An 18,766-nucleotide genomic window follows, 5' to 3' on the forward strand; every position below is an offset into this window, starting at 1 on the left:
TATGCGCACATCTTGGCTTATGGTAACATGTAATGAATTTATGAGCAATCGACGAATATACGCACCGGCTGTTGTCCATTCTATCCCGGTCTACAGAGTACAAAGCGTGTAGTATGATTAGGGCTAATCAAAAGCCCCACCAGCTTCTTGAAAACGTTAGGCCTCAGTCTATATTTATGATATACTGGTAATACCGGTAACTTGCTACTTTTAGCAATTGAATGTGGCGATTAAACTAATGTGTGTAAATGAGGAAAAATGATGCCAGTGTATGGAGAGCACCTTCAACCGAACTAGTACGAAAATGTGACTCTGTGCCAGATGAGATATATAAGTGCGAAGCCCCTCTTGAACAAAGCTCTATCAATCCTCACTCGCATTTTGCTCTTTTGAAGAAATGGATTTCGACTGCTATAGCCAAATGCTTCAACATAAGATTGAAGTGTGTATACAAGACAAGTCCAAAGCAAGGTCTTCAAGCATCCAACAAAATGGCTGTGGAGATATGGTGTTTGGAGTTTCAGTTAATGCTTGGACGTTTTCCCATGAAAGCCCGGCGTCGCTTCCACAAGCCTTCTCTAAGCATAACCTGAACCATGCATCTTGAAAGTTGTCTCCTCCTGAAGCAAGCATACCAACTAGAAGCAACCAGATCAATGTTATTGGATGATCGGAAAATATGTCGCCTTCGGAAGTATATACGGAAATGAGGGCTTCTTTCAATTGGCCAACCAAGGTTCTTGTGATGCGAGATGAACGAGGTGAGCCCCTCAAAATGACATGAGACAAGAGTAATGCGCCTCTGGCCAATAAAGCCAAAAGACTGGAATTATTTTTTCCATGAATTTGTTTCAGTATCGAACGGTCCGAAGCTAGGAGGCGGAATCCAAGAGCAGCCCGACGATCCGGAGCCATAAGATGTTTAGGAGTCGTGACGAGCTCTTTCGACATTGAACGTATTTCGTCCATCATGACCCACCTTGAGGGCTGATCATCAAGACCTTGCGAATGCGGCAACGTAGAGGGGGGGTGAGTAGCCTCAGAAGATGAACTCTCCTCGTCAAAAGATAGTGCCATATTTGATAGTTGTGCGTGGCAGCTGTCCGTCCTACGTAGAATTAAATATATGCTGCCACTTTGCTCATGGGGTGTTATTACCATCTAACGATTCGAGAGGCTAATCCCTGGAATCCCAGGTTCAATACACCTTTACGACTCCGAACCATGCCTCTCAGGCCTTGAAAATGAACCTTGGCTTCTTCGACATCGCCACAGAGGAACTAGATGGTTAGAATTCACGTTGATCCTAGCATGAAAGATGGCTTACATTGGCATTGGCTAAGCATGCTACGGTAGCTATTGTTGCATCACTAAATGTTGCCGGATCGCTCCCCATATCTGGAGTGGCTCGCTGAAACTGCGATGCAAGCGTACGTATTGCGGCTGCCTTTAATGCAATTAGACTTTGCTGAGACTGGAAACTCGCTGGGAGAAAGTCGTAATTTAGGAAAGCCCAGTGATATAGCGTGCTGTTAAAAAGTGCGCTGTCTTCGATTGCATATTTAAGCCAACCGGTTTCGGCTGTAACAGTACAGAGCGATTTTGATGTATAGTTTAAAACTAGGCGTGTTAGTAACAATTCTTTGTCTAGTACTTTACAGCATGGAGTAAAGTTTGAGCTTACATTGGTGCAGTAATATCTTACGTTGAGTATTTACCTCGATAGAAAACCCCGAGAGTCGAAACATATCATCTAGTCCAACCATGGGTCGCAAATCATCGTGACCAACGTATTGTTCTATGGATGGAGGCCGATTTCTAACCGCGAAGTCAGTAAAAATAGAGGTTTATTATGTAGTCGCTGAAAGACTACTTACTCCCGCCTAGATTCAGCTGTATGGTCGCGACGATGACCGGGTTCTTCTTTTCGAGCTTGCCTCTTCATTACAACCCTGTCCATCACGTGCATCTTGATGAGAGATTTGGTCTTTGACTTGTGAGAGCCCGTCCCCATCTCTTGAATGAATACAAATTCGCCTGGATCCATAACGGTTTGTTCTTTGCTTCTCGAAGATAAAGTTTGGGTATGAAAGCCAATCGCGACAATCAGGGGATGACTTTTCCACCAGTAGAAGACAGTGACGATGGCATATGACTGAGTATCTTAAGGTAGGTGTGGCTAAGAAACGCTTCAGCGGCTGTCAGTAATCATACGGTCCTCCATATTCGAATGTAACGATATTTTTAAGCTATGCAGCACAAAAGTAGTGACACACTAATGCCATAAAGCCGACGAAGCAGTATTTTACGGTACGCTTCATGTAGGGAGGGATTGAGGATCGAGTTTCTCGGGAGATTCAAGGTTAAGTTTCATCCGATCAATCGGCCTGAATAATCACGAAGCCGCTTAACGCGATTAAGGAAATGGTGGAGTAGTAAGAGGCGTATATGATTAGTAGGCAGTGTGTCCATTGGAGCAGCGGTTGAGCTAGTAAGATAAACTCTCGAGCGAAGGAGATGACTAATAGCATCTGGTGAATTTATGGGCTTGTGTTTGGGCTACTAGTAACTCAGATACATTAATCTCTAGGTATGCGATGAATAACAAAATCAGAGTGGTTTTTGAGTAGTTCTGAGAAGTGGGCAGGGATAACAGCTGCTGAAACACTGTAGTGAGGATTAAATGCAGAATACTAGTCAATTGAAGGCAGTGATTGGAGCATCAAAACTATGCGAAAGGAGTGTTCGCCTACCTCTGGGCAAGACTTGGTACAATCAAGATGTAGCATCCGCCAATGCACAATACAAGTTCATGGTATTCACTCAATTCCAATGATGAGAGAATACGAGTCGAAATACCGCATAAAACGGCTTGGCTTCATCTTGTGGTATAGTTGCCAAGACGCATAAGGATTCGCGATAATAAAATCTCGCTAAGAAGCTAGGTGGATAATTAAGCTATTACCGCTAGAGATAGAGATGGCCCAAACATGACCGAGCTTTGTCAGACAATTGGCATATGCATCATACAAATATAGGAACAAGGCTTACAGAACAAGAATAGCACATGGCTACTTCTAATCATCAAAGGGACCAGCCTATAGGAGGTTCGTCTTCAGCACCCAGACAGACTAGGTACAGTACTGGGGATTAGTGGCACTGATTATATATTAGCTCAATGCCACAATCCTCAGTTCAATTTGGCGAGGCCTAACCAAATGAGAGGAAATCCGTAAAACCATTATATCTTTATTATATTATTTAAGAGGTAATAATCCTAAATAGTCGTGGTTGATATAGTTCATCTCATCAAGTAGGTTTCATCTATGATTGTTGTTTTGCGCATATTGTCTAACACATTTGAATGGATACAACTGAATGTCACACATGCGCAAATACTGTTAGAGCACTAGATTAAAAACACCGAGCTCCATCTATTAACAGCCAACTTAAGCTAAAATCGCCTCAAAAGTAAGAAACTATATAGAGTCCCAACTCTTCTACTTCTTGCCCTGCTCTGTGTTCTGGATTTGAACAGCTTTTTGAACCGAAGGCCGTTGCAGAACTCGGTTGTGCCATGCATTCCAGTTGGGCCACAGCTTCTCACGCTGTTCGGCAGTTGCTGCTTCGGAATCGCCCGCCAAAATGGTATCCAGCGCGCGATCCCAAGGAATGAATGCAATATCAGCCAGAGTGATCTTGCCTCCCACCAAGTACTCTTTGCCTTGAAGCGCGCGGTCAACAGTCGTGATAGTTCTCTTGACCAGGGCTTGAAAGTGCTTAGTTGAGCCTTCATTCTTCAACACATGCTGTGCAATCATGGCCTGTGTGGTATAATTAGCAACTGATCAATTCAAATGAAACTATCAATCTCGAAGACTTACTTGAGCAAAGAATGGTCCCTGAGACGCTGCTTGAAATCCGAGCCACTGCTTGACGAGAAGCTTATTCTGCTCTCCCTCAACGCTGAATATGCCCTTTGTGTCATACTTTTCGACAATATACTCGCTGATTAGGTTGGACTCTGTCAGCTCAATGCCTATCAGATTGTTAATGTCTAGTTCAACCATTCATTTGTCATTCTTTTCACGAACCAGTGTTGGGGTCCTTGATCCATGGCACACGCCCAGCTGGATTAATCTTGAGGAACGCTTCATGCTCTACACCGCCGCTTCCATCTCCAAATACGAGATAAGTAGCATCATAGGCGATTCCCAGCTCTTCAAAAAGAATAACGTTCTTCCACGGGTTGGGTCCGTCACCTTTTCTCACATCGTATTAGTACTTTCAATAATACATATACTTGTAACATATTTGGCGGGTATAGACCACGTACGGTGAGAGTAGAATGTGATTGCCTTGGTTGCCATTGTGTTATTTGTTCGCGTGTCTTGCTGCTTGGCCTGTGTTTGGTTGTTTGAAGTTGTTGATGATAATCGAAGCTTTTGTAGAATCTTTCTAAAATCCATATCTTGGAGTATCAGAAGATCATTTTTGGGATGTGATGTGAAGTATTTATGCTATTTCAGACACAGTGACTCGATGAGACAGGCCACATCGGTTGCGTACACTACCTGTACTAGTAATCTTCGTTTAGTAAGTCAAGTATGCGTTGTCGGGAACACCGGGCTCGATTTCTGCTTGACTGTAGGCAATGACCAAAAACAGAAAGCGCTCATTTTCGCTCCAAAAAGACTGTGGTAGAATTACTTGATGACTTTTATTTAACTGCGAGCTCGTCCGACTTCACTACCTGAAAGTGGTCTAGGTTGCTGCCAACCAGGTTGAGCACGAGGTTTCAACAGTTCCTAAAAGGGCAAAGACACAATACAAAATCACTTGTCCTAAAATAATCGGGGGTTTATGCATAGAAGAGATTGCTCTCCCGTGTAGTGCTAATAAGGATTTTGGTAACAATGTACTACCCAGGAACTATTAGCTCGTGCTTCGCTGAAGATCTCGCACAATAGTACTTCAGCAGTTGCGAAGCGAAGACAGCCAAGAGAGCTCAAAGCGGGGTTAATTAGACAGTAGGCCTAGTACATTAAGCAATTCTATTCCTAATCCCAGCGCCCATATGATGCCAAAGGCCATTCTTCTGTTGTTATTGCACTGTTTCCCGTAGCAGACACTGGCTCCTCAAATAGAAGACTATAGTTCTTTGGTCATACATTGCAAGAATTGCCAATACTTGAACTTCCAGCTTGTTAGCACCCACACGGCTCTCAATATCCAGGTGCGCACATTCCAGTGTCTTGAAGGTTATGTACGTATGCTTAAAACTGCACTAAATTACTGACATCAACGCCCGGAACAAGCAGATGGAGCATCAGGGCGGCGGTTTAAGCAATTGTCGGCAAGATGCAACTACAATGCGCGAGCATCTTATAGTGAATTGCGTTACCAATCATCAATTGGCGCAATGACCCCTGCCTGAGTTGAAAACAGAGTCACTTTGACTATTTCACACGCGATCTCAAATTATGACGTTTTGCTGCGGAGATTTACTGATACTAGAGATGGCGACTGTCCAGTGAAAGATTCAGCTGTATGACATCCGCGAACTCCGCTTCTCAACTGTTGCTCTTCAACTCGATATTTCATGAATCGAGCTAGAGGAGTAGCGGGTCTTACCGTGGCCGTTGACGAAACCGTTATGGCTGGTGAAAATGCGAGTGGTGGGTCTGAGGAAAATGCTGCGATAGCTCAGAACTAAAAGCAGAAACGTGAATTTCGAACTGAGCGTGAAAGGCAGAAGTACAGAGATAGAGTGCGTTACTAAGCTGGGACAAAATGGCGACCACTGTGATATCATTGGGCGAATTGGTCCGTGGCTTGTTCGAAGCTTCGTCCGAAACTTCGCTCGTATTATTTAAGCGAATTTGAAGCGGCAGAGGAAAAGAGCGCCCATTTCGGCAATCATGAGCGACGGGATGTCTATAGCGGAAGAAAGCTTAGATCTGGCGAGCTTAACTTCTTTGAACTAGTATCAGCTTTGTGCCTTAATGCGGAGTCGCACACCCAGCACTCTCTGGACTTCAGCCCATCCTGGCTTTGCTGGTCTCTAGGTCTAATAGGCAAGCTGTACATGCCTAGTCTGTGCCCAGCGTATGCCCTGTAAGCAGCTTCGGGCAACCCTTCGTGCATTAGTGTGTTGGAGATCATGGTCCATATACGCGGAAAAGGGTTCATGTGTCCGCCTTGCTAGAGCTTCCAGTGGTGTAGCTTACCATCGGGAGAGCTGAGCATCGCCCGGAAACTACCTTCCAGAACACTAGTGGACTCAAAGGGCCAAGGTTTCCATAGTCGAGGTGGAACTATCCCAAGAGTGGAAATCGGCGGATTCCTAATCAGGCTCTCGTCTCCATGGCTTGCCTCGGCCACAGGCCGCGAAATAACGTCACCAATGAATAAGCAGCAGCAATAGCTTTGAACTTATATGCCGCCGCAGAAGATTAAGTAGCCCTGCTAAGCATAAGCTTTTCGATATTAAAAAACAACAGTCGGGCAGACAACCAACCAATATTTGCAATCATCTTTTTGATCTTTAAAACATTGTACCATTCATTAATTGAAGATGACAATGCAAACTCCTAGTGCATCTATTTCCTCTTGGGATGAGACCCAATTCTTGATTGACATGCAGGGGCCTATGAATATGACATACACTGTAGGTCAATTCTCCTAGTCATAAAATTGATAAAAAGAGCGGAGCTAATATGAGATTAGGAAGCATACGAGGAGGTGATGCAGTGCTTTCTACCCACAGCGCAGACAGGCTTGACTCCCCATTCACCAATATGCGATTCTCCCGCCGAGTCATTCACAACACAGCGATTTGATATGCTATCAGAAAGCTCAGCCGATATGTCAAATCAGTCATACTCAGCTTCATCAAGTCGATCACAATCACCTGCAACTTCAAAACTAAAATCTCTCGACCTCACAGCCGTGCGCAAGTTATCCAAAAGACAGAAGAACCGAGAAGCGTAAGTGTCTACGTTGCGTACCTATGCGAAGGTAAGGGCGAAGCTGACACTTGCATTTCAGGCAACGGGCATATAGAGAGAGAAAAGAAAAGTTACTCCAAACATTAGTCGAAAAAGTCGAAAAACTGGAGGCTGCGTATAGCGTGGTTAAAGACGAACGCGACCAGCTCCAGCGCAGACTTGACAACTTGACAAACCCTACCGGACTTGTCAAAGACAATGTACTCAACTTTGACGACCAATTTGGAAATATGTCAGAATTCCAGTTCAACAATTTTCTGTTCAGCAACTTACCACGGCAACACACCATATTGCCACTCTCATGATGAATGCTTCAAACAAATGTCAAATTTATAAAATGTATATTTTCAACAGCCTGCATACAAATCTTTTGGGCACAAGGTAGGCATGTCATGATGATGAGATAATGTAACAATAATGGGTATAGACATATTGGTCGGTTATTTTTAGACACAAATTGTAGAAGATGTCCAAACATCAAATTACGCGCCAGCAACCATATATATTTCAAGTTCTAAAGTCGAATGTGTCTGAAAGTGTGGCGATTTATCCCAAGGTCTTGGAGACGACCCTGCAGAAGAATCTCATTTGCGTAAGCAGCCAGATTTCTGGATACCATTTAAGATTTGCCGAGGCGATAGAGATAAGAGGGGTCAATAAACTGATTTAGATGTAAAGTCTTATTACGTTGATTCGTCTATGCAAGCGCATGCATACTATATCGATGTAAATCTACGAGACGCGAGCTTGCTATGAGACAATGACTGGTAAACGCATTGAGTAGCCTCTTCTTCTACGTCGAAAAGCTATGCTGATATCAACTACCAGATAGAAAAGATATCTCAGCAATGCTAGTCCGACAGTGTAATGCACACCCCTCACAACAATGAAGTTGGTAACACACAGGTAACTGACGAATATTCGCTCATGCTTCTAAGCCAACTATTTCATTTTCAGGTGCATGAATAAGCCCAGCGCCATACCCAAGACTGCTTCGAGAAATGTCATATGGGATTTGCTCCAGTGGAGCTAGACGCGAACTTTAGTCGTATCGTATGGGGCGTATCCTATTCCTTCTTGTCTTTGTAATTCATTATAGTCAACTTGGAGGTTCTGTTGCTCCACTCAACGTGGGCTGCGAATTTCTTTCTCCAACGTCCAAGGCGACAAGAAACCTGCTCACTCCATTATAGGCTGCAATAGCCAGAGTGAGCTCTGTAATTTCTCTATCGGTTAACCCTGAGTCTTGGAGACCTCTGAGAACTGTATCGGGAACTCTGATGTCTTTCGTCATAGTATCGGCATATCTTAGCACAGCCCACTGCTGAAGACTCAAGGGGCCTCTGTCCGACGGCTGCAGCGTTTCAACAGTTTTTAGTTTTGCCGAATCAAAGTCTTCACAGCGGGTTAATGCTTTAATGTGCCCGTCGTATTGGTACCAAGCTCGGTTAAGCAAGGCAACTCGGCAAATCGCAAGTTCCAGTAGATCAGCGCGAAGGATGGAGCCGGAGTAAATTGCGCCAAAGAAGGAATGCCAACCGCCAGCAATGATTGGCGAGTGAAGTAAAGTCCGGTCAAGCGCAATGAGTCCATTCTCACCTCGGCGAGCTAGTATTTGACTGAGAACGGCTCTTCCTGTTGCGTCCAAGTTGACCGGCGGGTTTGGAATATAGGGTAGACGCATATTTCGGTTTGATCTTTGAAGAGGTGATTACAAGATGGATGAAGATTCAACTCAAGAAAGACCAAGGCGATGGCTTCCCTGCATTCTTATTTGTATAACGGCCGTAAGACATACATGGTTCATAGATACCTTGTGCTACTGAAAGAGCGTACCCTGAATATATATCACCTCCGTAGTCCAGTAAATGGACTAACATGTGTATATGGTCAGCGATCCTAGGTAAGTATTATAAAGCGAACGCTCTTTTCTCCTTCATACAGTGCCTCAGCGTGTTAATTACTAGTTCTAGGACACGCATTACACAGTACGGAGCCTTCGCGTAGGCTATTCTGTTAGCACTAAGGCTTTGTAGGGAAAAGGCATGGAGCGTTTCCTGCTGGTTTGGTAGGCTTCTCGAATGACTTAGTCATCCAGAGCGGATCACACGACAAACACGGTATTAAGATGAGGAATCACGGCAGGTGGCCAACGAACCAAAACACGCCGTGAACTCCAGCATACTATGGAGCGGCTACGAGGTCACGGCCAACTGAGTCCTGGGAGTCGCCCCCAGGCCATTGTCGCCCCTGCATAAGTAATAGTTGATAGCGTGATCTGTTGCCCGACGCGTATTTAAAGCTGTCTAGCGGAGGACTTCAGGTCAGACGCGACATCTATTACGGAGCACGCAACGAGATACACGAGCAACAATGGCAAGGGTAGCGTCCAGGACGTCAGCCACGGCGTCTCAGTCAGTCACTGAATTCCAAGACAAAGTCTACGCGCTGCTACTGCAGATTCCGAAAGGTCGCGTAACTACGTACGGCGCCATCGCTCGTGCTCTCCATACCTCGCCTCGGGCTGTGGGCAACGCTTTGCGCAATAACCCATTTGCGCCCGAGGTGCCCTGCCATAGATGCGTCGGGAGCACCGGGTTTATAACGGGATTTGACGGCGAGAGCATCGATAAGAAGAGTTTTAAGCGATCAAACGACGGACTTGTTCAAGGAGCCGCACACCAGAGCAGACCTCGAGGACCCAAGATATCACCGGCGCAGCCTGCGGGGACCAAGCTGAGCCTCAAGATACAAATCTTGCATGACGAGGGCGTCCTGATTGACAACAAGGGCATGGTTATGAATCGCAAAAAGGTGCTGTGGGATGGACCCTGGGACGTGAACGCGCCGAAATACTCCAACTGATGATGCCTATCATACAGTGGCATCGCTAACGCCGTCTTTTGCTCCGAAAGAATTCTAACCTCCATATGTCGAGCCTATTCTCATACTAGAATTCATCAGTCATCAAATACCCACTATGAGCTAGCCATACCTGAGAACAGTCTTGCCTGCTATTGCCTCCTTAGGTGTTGACTTATCTGTTTATTTAAAAATACATGATGCACATACAGACACATCAAGACTTGTGCCTTCAAAAGATCATTGAAGCTCGTTGAATAAATTATTTTGTCGTCTTAGAAATACTCTTGTTCTGCACTATCACCTCGGAAATAATTACTCGAGATGTCTCAGCCGATGCCTATTATCTTTGTAGGGAGAGTTCCAGACATTGCGCTGGGCATCATTGAAGAGATGAAACCTGAGATTGAAGGTATTCCCGTCTTTTCTTCTACGTTATTCATTCCTTCACTTCATTATTTCCTCTTTGGTTATGAAATGACCGTTTCTGTTTCGAAGTTGATGAACTGATCGTCATGGCAATCATATACAGTTATACAACACTTTGCAGAGCCATCAATTGCCACAAGTCAGATTCCGGCAATCCTTAGAAAAGACGCCAAAATTGAGTCCGATACCTTCATGGGCACTGGAGATTATACACGTCAGCCTATTGCGATCTTGGTCGGGTCATGGTATGATGACCAGATGATACGAGAGTTCCAAGACTCAGTCTCAAACTTTCCACCTCTTCTCTGGCTGCGCGTTGATAAGAACATATCATCTCCTCCATTAGGACCCAAGTACTCAATAGTCGTTGGGAGAAGGATTAAAGCTAGACTTTTGGAGCTTGCAGTAGCTGGAGCGGAGAGTCCGGATTTTGTACACCTTGTCTAGCTAGTGAAATATGTGCAGATTTCAATTCCTGGAGTAGTCGCGTCTACTAATGTTTGTGCATTTATAATTTGAAGATGTTCTGGAACCTCAAATGAACTAAACAGAGAACCAACTATATGGGAGAGATCTGTTGTTACCGAAATCAATTGGTGCAAATTGCTGTTTGAGCTGCATAGTGCGCATGACAGTACTCTGTTTTCGCAATGCTGCGGGCTAGACACTCACTCAGAAGCCGAACATGTCGCAACTCAGATGACAGTATCCCTACATTATCGTAGACACCTTTATTAGCTTGCAATCAGAAGCTGTGCTATTACATAGCATGTTTAACGGTATCTTCAAATAGAGCCAAGTCCAGCTTGCAAATACGAGTTTGTCAGCTGAAGTAACGGTTATGAGTTGTTGTATGCTTTGCGCACCAATTCGAGGGCGTCTAATTCAAGCGGTCCGTAATGAATGAGGTGATGGGGGGCTTTGAGCACATACGGATGAATTATACGCACATAGCTGCAGGGTATCTACTGCACTAGGTTTGCTCCTAGGAATGCTGTATCTGCATTTAGTCTGCGGCCCCTCTTTTGCCCCCTTGCGAATCAAGATGCTAATTGCACCTAATTGCATGCTTTGCATAATAGGGCATAGATTTCCGAAAAGCCGGATTGAGAAATCAGTTACGCTCACACTGCATGCGCCACGAAAAGCGTGGGTGGGGTAAGCACATGTACTAATGGCGAGGCGTCAAATGGTTATATCATCGGCGGTGTCATACGCCGCACTTTTGGTTCAGCTGAAATAGGGAAAAGTTTAAGGAATCAGAGTGTTCAGATTTAGTAATGGGAAAGAGGTCTTGTTAGAAGTTGCCAGAAAATAGTTGTGCTGGAAGTGTTGAGCAAGATGAAATAAAAGCAAGGCAACCCATGATAGATTCCAGCAGATGAGAAACGGACAGGAAAACAAAGATACCAACTAAACAAATATCCAGCTCAATTAAAGAAAGTCAATTTCAGCCAGCTTAGTGCTTTTTACGATCAAAATGGCATTCACAAAGGAACGTGTGGAATTCAAGACACAAGATGGAACGACCCTACGCGGAAATCTAACGTTGACTGGCGTACCAAACGCACCAGCTGTTATCATGATTGCAGGGGTAAGACAGCTATGCTCTCATCACATTCCAAGATGATTGAACGGACAGCTAAAATAGCATTTATAACAGCTTACTTTCCTTAAAGAGCACGGAGGAGCTGGGACCGCAGAAGCATTTAACAAAGCGGGATATGCTACGCTGTTATATGATCACCGCCACTGGGGATCCAGCGACGGGCTGCCGCGACAACATGTCAACCTCTTCCAACAGGCTGAGGATTTGTCAGACGCTATCACCTACATGGCCAATCGGTCGGACATAGATGGCGAGCGCATTGCCATTTGGGGTATTGGTCATGGTGCAGGAGTCGTTGTGCAAGCCGGTGCTTACGACAAACGTGCAAAGGCGGTTATGGGAGTATCGCCATTCTTCTCTGGTGAGGTCGACATGCTTCGATTCCCCCCCGGCGCTTATCAAGATGCGTGGGAAGAACGAGTGGCTCGTATTGGAAGTCCCAGCCTTGAGCAGAAATATGTACCAATTTTCGCGGAGTCAATGGAGATGGCGGAGAAGAGCCCACAGGCCAGCATCATTGGAAACCCTCAAGGCTTTTTCCTGAGATCAATTTTCAAGCCACTCTCAGACGCCGCAGGGACGCCTTGGGAGAACAAGTTGACTCTGGAGAGTTTATACTGGCAGAGCAAGTTCGAGCCGACTACATCGATACATTTGATCTCGCCTCGCCCTCTGTACTGGGTCGCAACTGATGCTCCACTGCTACCAAACTACCAGGACCAAGTGCGAGCTTTTCAGAAAGCGTTTGAGCCCAAGCAGTTTCATGGTTTCCGAAGCTTGGAGGAATCTGCCGCGGGCCCGGCCTACGAGAAGAACCTTGAAGAGCAGGCGGAGTTTTTGAAGAAGTGGGTTTAAGTCGTTGGGCAGTAGACAGTTTTAGACTTGATGGTAGTAATGAGCATTTCAGATATGGATAGTCCCTATTCTTGGTATGCATTTCCAAGTGCGCCTTGTAGTTGGCGCTTCTGGTGAAAAAATTGCTGCAGCCGTTGATATAGCGTTGGTACTTGGCGTCCTCCTTGGTCGTAAGCTCCCGCCGACGCGAGTGTGGCATTTTCTGGACGCGGAGCGGTTTTCGATCCGGCAAAAGTAATGAGCCTGGGGCGGCAGGACTGGGCATGTAGGGCCTGGGCTCTGGAGATGGCTATGGCTTGGACCAGGAACCAGAGCTGTTGGTGCCGGTGGCAGAAACGCTATGAGGCGAAGGATGATGGCCATTCTGGCGGCCGGGTCTCAGGGCTAGGCAGTCTGTTGGGAATCCCGGCACGTAGGATCGGAAGGCAGAATTCCCAGGCTGGCATCACGGTGAGGAGGCAGGAGGAGATATGGACATGTTATTGTTGCTTCAGGCCATTGAATGCTGGTTCAAGTCGGCACATGGCGACACGGATGAAGCCCGAATCTCCGACCATGGTCTCATTCAGATCGAGGTGCCTCACCCGTTCAGCCCACGAAATGTCCCATGGCAAGCGGCAGAACCAGCCTCAGTTTCCTTGCGCGCCTTTGGATAGTTCTAAACGAGGCTGCCGTTCACTGTGGAGAAATGTGCTAGTGTGCGAAGGAGGACGGACTTTTGTTCCAAGGCTCAGGCTGGCCAGCAAAACAGGCCAACCGCAGTAGCCAGCGTCGTCGCAAAGGGGCCCCCAAGATGGCTCAATGCTTTCATTTTGGTCGAGGCCAGTTGACTCGGTGCCTGGCAGATCTCGGTGGGGTTAGCGGTTAGGTAGTCATACTGGGCAAGGCAGCCACGGCGCTTGTAGCTGCAAAGGCAGGGCGTGCACATGCAGCTTGTGAAGTTCATCAACGATGCTAAAAGCCCTCCGCTCCAGGCGATGCATCTTCAACCAAGCACATCACAACATTGAACGCATCCGCACAATACCATCAGAGCAATACCATCAGAGCAAACTTCGCTTCATCCCGAGTACGGCATGCAGTTGGAGGACTTTGTGCCAGAGCTCTTGGCTCGCATCTTGCAGGTTCTGGATCATCCCCGCGACCTCCTCTCCCTCATCAGAGCATCTCCTCATTGCTTTCGAGTCTACGCCGAGTCGCCTGCAATCATCCTCTCACCAATCCTCAAGAATGCCATTTTACCCGACGCGCTCCATCATGCTCTTGCCTGCGTGCACCTTCCATCTATTTCTTCACAAACTGTTCCAGTGGCTTTCCTCAGAGACTATTTTCAGTATGAACCACTCGCGTTTCCTACGGACAAGACTGCCCTCACTGCCCTCTGTGGGCTTTGTTTACGGACGTCCCACTTCGTGGACGATTTTTCCAGTCGAGCAATGCGTGCCTTGAATCTTAATTCTGATGCCGGGCAAGCCACGGCATCGGCCCTGTCGTCAACAGAACGCGCAAGATTCCAGAGAGCATTCTTTCGGTATGAACTCTATTGTAGAGTTTTTCCAGTTGACCACCATGCTCGAAGCCGTTCGCTCGTCCCGGCCGATGAGCAGTTTACTGAATTCATTGCTCGGATGGCACCGTGGGAGGTGGAGGAAGTGTCCTGCGTCCACCACTACTTCACGGTTCTTATTGGGAGGTTTCTTGACGATCTTGAAGATCAGTTCGTGGAAGCCGTTCGTACTGCTCCTGGCTTCCGTCACCCTATTCTGACTGACTTTCTAACTGACTCTCCAACGCCGGAGCCCGCCAAACGCCGAAAAATCCGCAGAACAACTGCCAGTGGCCTGAAGCATGATTCATTCATCCCGTCATCGGAGCCGACCCAAAAGGACATGGATGACAGGCAGAGTCCTGCTGACAATGCCAACGTGGTATTTGTTAGCAACTTCGACCTATACGGCCTTGACCTATTCTCCTCGGACGGCAGGTTCCGGTCACCAAAATACGTCAGTTACGTAGCATCTTTGGGTTCGACGTTGATGTACCGACTTGCTCTTGGCGATAAAGGTCAGCGCAGACGCATAATCCAAGAGAATACGCCCGTGTGGCGAGATTTTCTCCCAGAGGCGTTGGAACACGCCCCCGGCACCGGTCCCAAGACCACCATGCCTGACGGGATTGACGATAACCATCTCTCGCACCCCAACTTGGGCTATTATCGGTTCAAACGCTCGGAAGAAGAAATCTACTTTGGAATCCTCAACGCCAGCATCCTCAGCCGCCCTCTCCGAGAAAGGGCATTTGTTTTCTGGGACGCCGATAGGATTCTCTGCCCCGTGGTCAGCGACCAACTGCAAAAAGCGAGACGTATGGATCCGGAAAGGGTGCATCTGCAGTTCGATCGATACGAGGGCAAAAGCGCTGAGGAACGGCTGAAGGGCGTCAGGATACCCAGGGTACAGATGGACAGGATAGTTGAAGAGTTCGGTTCTCTCTTTGAATCATGGCGATCTATTCACCACCAATGTATTTCTAGAATTGAAAACTCAATGCCATGACAGCTTACAGTGCAAGCGAAAATGAAGAGAACCGGAAGCGGTGGTACTACCCGGTTCGCCCTGATCTCCAAGAAGCCTCAGCAAGGACTGCTCTATAAACCTGCTCAGTTACAGTTCGATGAGACTCTGAATGGACATCGAGCTGTAGCACATAAATGGATAGGTAAATGGGCCTCTCATCGGCCAAGTTGCGCCGCCATCTACATCTCGGTACATTTTGGAGTTTACAACTTCGGGGGCAAGGCATCTAGTGGCAGCCTACGCGCCCACACGGACCATATAGGTAGTATATACATATAGGCTGCCGATAGACGCCTTGCCCTTAGACGCCTTGCCCTTTTAACTGCGGCGATGCTGTTTCCGTTGGTACGAGAAGACAGGGGCATGCGTCGCCGTCCCCAGTCAGTCGCTCCTAATATGTCATCGTTCATCGGGCATGTCTGTGACAGGCAGGTGTTGGCCGGTTTCTTGACGAGCTCAGCCCCCTTTCAGTAGCCATCCTCGGCCTTGTATCTTAAATCTGAAGAGAGCTCCATCTGCCTTGCTGTTTCATATTATCGCGCGCATGTTGGGTCTTACATACGCCTTTGGCTTAGAGTCTAGCTGCAAACTTGCAATTTCCCGGCGCTCTTCTTCTCGAGGGATTTGTGTTTAAAATATCTGGAATCCCTTCAATTTGTTCATAGAACTCTCCATCATACATGCTCTGTATGTACCACTCTACCCCAATTCTGTTTGCTGATATTGTCACCCTGTATCAATCATGTCTAATCGGTACAATCTCGCTCCAAGATGTCGGACGAGGACTAATATTTGCGATTCCCATTCGTGAGAGGTCGAAGGACGGGAGGAAAGAGGTCGGGCGTACCAATTTGAATATCCAGCGTAGAATTGACAGCATCTATATCAAGAGGCTCTAAACTAGCTCCCCTGAATCTAGTTATTATGTTATCTCGTCTAAACCTTTCGTCGTGTGCTGCCTGAAACGCAACGAAGAACTCGGACTTGGTGATATGGTTAGTGGAGGCTTCGATGAAACAAGCTGATGTGATCACCATAAGCGCATTCCAACGGCGAATACAACGCAACATCTAGTGGCTCAAGTAAGTAGGATGAATGTGCTGGCATACTACGGTAATGAAATTGTTTTTGTTGTGACTTTGGGCCAAACCTAGTGGCCCTATGTCCTCGTTTGTAGCCAGCAAGCCGGGATAGCTTCACCAGGCGGCATCTACTTGATCACTACGATCCACCCGTCCACCCATTGGAAGGAGTTTCTGCGCCTGCATTACATGAGTGCTCAACTCTCACGACTGCCTCACCTGGAAACGCGTAGCTACACGCTGTTGGAACAAGGATACCTGTCTCAAGCCACTATTGCAGGATTCACTTTGGCACCAGTTGTTAAAATGGAAGGAGAGAACAACTTGAAGATATGGAAGCTACAGATAGAGGAACATCTCAAGACCAAGGCCTTTGGCGCCCGGTATCGAAAGGCGTTGTACGACCTGACGATGACGAACCCGACACATGAGACCTCGAACGAGTACAAGCCATGTCGATCTTGACGGCAAGTTTGACCAAGGTCTTCCAGAAGCTTGAAAACACTAGTTGGGATATGGACGATGAAGAAGACTCCAAGGTTTTCTATGACCTCGTCCTTTCCGTTACCCCAAAACAGTCTCATTCAACTATTTTTCATTCTCACAGTGTCACAGCTCACAGTAGCTTTTTATCGAATACTTTCTTATTGTACAACTATAGGACCGACGCTGCTATTCAAAACTTGCCTTCTCGTTTTATAGCTTGATCACTATTTTTGTGCGACCAAGACTCCACGGTATCGCATCTTTCCATCAAGAAGCCTTTGAAGTGCTTCTGTAGCGCCAGCAGCTGTCAATGGAAATTCTTCCACTACAGGAATAATGTTATGGCGAGATGCAAATTCCAACATCTCACGATGGATTTGTCGAGGAGCAATCATGCCCCCTTGAATCCTCAAACCACCCATGATAAGATCCATTGCTGGCACTGCAAGCTTTTCAAATGATACTGTGATGGGGTAGATGGTTCCCTCTGGAGCCATTATTGGGAGGTAAAGGCCCCAATCCGGCTGAGCGTTGGATGTTACCAGCAAGTGGTCAATCGGAGCACGGATGTCAAGCTTTTCCACACCCTTTGTAGTATAAAACTCACTTGCTCCGAATGCGAGGGCTTCCGCTTTCTTTTGCTCTGTCGACGAAAACACTACAACCTCACAGCCCATTTGGGAGGCAAACTGGATTGCCAAGTGGCCCAAGCCGCCGACTCCAATGACTCCCACTCGATCAGTGCTGCGCACACCATTGAGCTTCAAGGCGTTGAAGACTGTAGATCCGCCGCACATCAATGGGCCGGCATGGCTGGACGAAATATTGCCCGGAATCTTGTAAATGAAATCTTCCTTCCACACCGCGGCGCTTGCGAAAGATCCTTGATCGAAGTTGGCGAGTCCAAACATTTCACGCTCAGCGCAGAATGTCTCTCTGCCCGTAAGACACTGTTTGCAGTGCCCACAGCTGTTATGCTGGTATCCCCATCCAGCACGATCACCACTTCAAGAGTAAAATGTAAGAGCTTTGTTTCTCTTCCAAATGGTGAAATTAATATGGCTTGACTTACACTTTAAATCGTGTTACGCCGGAGCCAATCTGTTTTACTACTCCTGAACCTTCATGACCCAGGGCCATGTCCGCTTGCCGATAGTGCTGTTACTGTCAGTGTATAGAGCTTTGTGTGAAAGAGAAGCGGCGGACAACGACATACATGATCTGTGAAGCAAACGCCACTGTGCGTTACATCAATCAGTACCTCATCAGACTTGATCTCACGAGAAGATACTGCGTCCACGAGGGCGCCAGTCGACGATCCCTTGATAACTTTGAATTCAACCATATTCGCTTCAATAGTTCACGTGTACTCTTTTGAATAAGATGTTGAAAATTGCACGCAATTAATGGCCTCTCTACTAACGAAAAGTCAATGGCGGGCTATTTATACTACACTGCTATGCACCGCAGTACGCCGATTAACAACGGGAATAAGCGCATCGTGCTTCGAGTCAATCCCGCAGCATGATACCTGCTACAACATGTTTCAGCTAATAAAGCAAAGCGTTGTTGTCATCGCAATGTACACACAGCGTTCCATACAAAACGCCTTGATTACGTTGGCTCGTTCTTGTGCGAATAAGGATATTACGTTTGGAATCGGAGCCGGGAACTTTACTAATTCAAGCTAACCAAATTAGTGATTTATATTCACAGCCATTGGTTATACACAGGGTTGTAAATTAGTTACTAATAACTAAAACTAAAACTAATTTTTTAGTTACTAATATTTTAGTAACTAATTATTTAGTTATTAGTTTAGTTACTATAATAACTAAAACTAAACTAAATAATTAG

General features: G+C 46.5%; 8 protein-coding genes across 8 annotated transcripts; 4 read left to right on the top strand and 4 right to left on the bottom strand.

Moving 5' to 3' along the window:
- Positions 1–426: 426 nt before the first annotated feature.
- TGAM01_v207892 (hypothetical protein) lies at positions 427–1,969 on the bottom strand (the record flags this gene model as incomplete). Its single annotated transcript, XM_024550198.1, has 5 exons — positions 427–1,108; positions 1,159–1,280; positions 1,328–1,620; positions 1,685–1,818; positions 1,878–1,969. 5 exons carry the CDS (start codon positions 1,967–1,969, stop codon positions 427–429), a joined length of 1,323 nt encoding a protein of 440 aa, XP_024405093.1.
- Positions 1,970–3,500: 1,531 nt separating this feature from the next.
- TGAM01_v207893 (URE2) lies at positions 3,501–4,370 on the bottom strand (the record flags this gene model as incomplete). The annotated part of the gene is made up of 4 exons (XM_018805247.1): positions 3,501–3,824; positions 3,885–4,039; positions 4,095–4,262; positions 4,337–4,370. The coding sequence occupies 4 exons, from the start codon at positions 4,368–4,370 to the stop codon at positions 3,501–3,503; spliced, it is 681 nt and encodes a 226-aa protein (XP_018661418.1).
- Positions 4,371–6,583: 2,213 nt separating this feature from the next.
- TGAM01_v207894 (transcription factor PAP1) lies at positions 6,584–7,315 on the top strand (the record flags this gene model as incomplete). Its single annotated transcript, XM_018805246.1, has 3 exons — positions 6,584–6,670; positions 6,730–6,989; positions 7,051–7,315. The coding sequence occupies 3 exons, from the start codon at positions 6,584–6,586 to the stop codon at positions 7,313–7,315; spliced, it is 612 nt and encodes a 203-aa protein (XP_018661417.1).
- Positions 7,316–8,109: 794 nt separating this feature from the next.
- Positions 8,110–8,694, bottom strand: TGAM01_v207895 (4-carboxymuconolactone decarboxylase family protein; the record flags this gene model as incomplete). Its single annotated transcript, XM_018805245.1, has 1 exon — positions 8,110–8,694. One exon carries the CDS (start codon positions 8,692–8,694, stop codon positions 8,110–8,112), a length of 585 nt encoding a protein of 194 aa, XP_018661416.1.
- A 689-nt stretch (positions 8,695–9,383) lies between these two features.
- On the top strand, positions 9,384–9,875 carry TGAM01_v207896 (hypothetical protein; the record flags this gene model as incomplete). Its single annotated transcript, XM_018805244.1, has 1 exon — positions 9,384–9,875. One exon carries the CDS (start codon positions 9,384–9,386, stop codon positions 9,873–9,875), a length of 492 nt encoding a protein of 163 aa, XP_018661415.1.
- Positions 9,876–11,781: 1,906 nt separating this feature from the next.
- On the top strand, positions 11,782–12,765 carry TGAM01_v207897 (hypothetical protein; the record flags this gene model as incomplete). Its single annotated transcript, XM_018805243.1, has 2 exons — positions 11,782–11,895; positions 11,965–12,765. 2 exons carry the CDS (start codon positions 11,782–11,784, stop codon positions 12,763–12,765), a joined length of 915 nt encoding a protein of 304 aa, XP_018661414.1.
- A 1,076-nt stretch (positions 12,766–13,841) lies between these two features.
- TGAM01_v207898 (hypothetical protein) lies at positions 13,842–15,571 on the top strand (the record flags this gene model as incomplete). The annotated part of the gene is made up of 3 exons (XM_018805242.1): positions 13,842–15,288; positions 15,331–15,483; positions 15,564–15,571. 3 exons carry the CDS (start codon positions 13,842–13,844, stop codon positions 15,569–15,571), a joined length of 1,608 nt encoding a protein of 535 aa, XP_018661413.1.
- Positions 15,572–17,133: 1,562 nt separating this feature from the next.
- TGAM01_v207899 (hypothetical protein) lies at positions 17,134–18,254 on the bottom strand (the record flags this gene model as incomplete). Its single annotated transcript, XM_024550199.1, has 3 exons — positions 17,134–17,792; positions 18,031–18,067; positions 18,126–18,254. The coding sequence occupies 3 exons, from the start codon at positions 18,252–18,254 to the stop codon at positions 17,134–17,136; spliced, it is 825 nt and encodes a 274-aa protein (XP_024405094.1).
- Between the last annotated feature and the right edge of the window lie 512 nt (positions 18,255–18,766).

This window comes from Trichoderma gamsii (genome assembly GCF_001481775.2).
Source record: "Trichoderma gamsii strain T6085 chromosome Unknown Scaffold_30.2, whole genome shotgun sequence".
Classification (NCBI taxonomy): domain Eukaryota; kingdom Fungi; phylum Ascomycota; class Sordariomycetes; order Hypocreales; family Hypocreaceae; genus Trichoderma; species Trichoderma gamsii.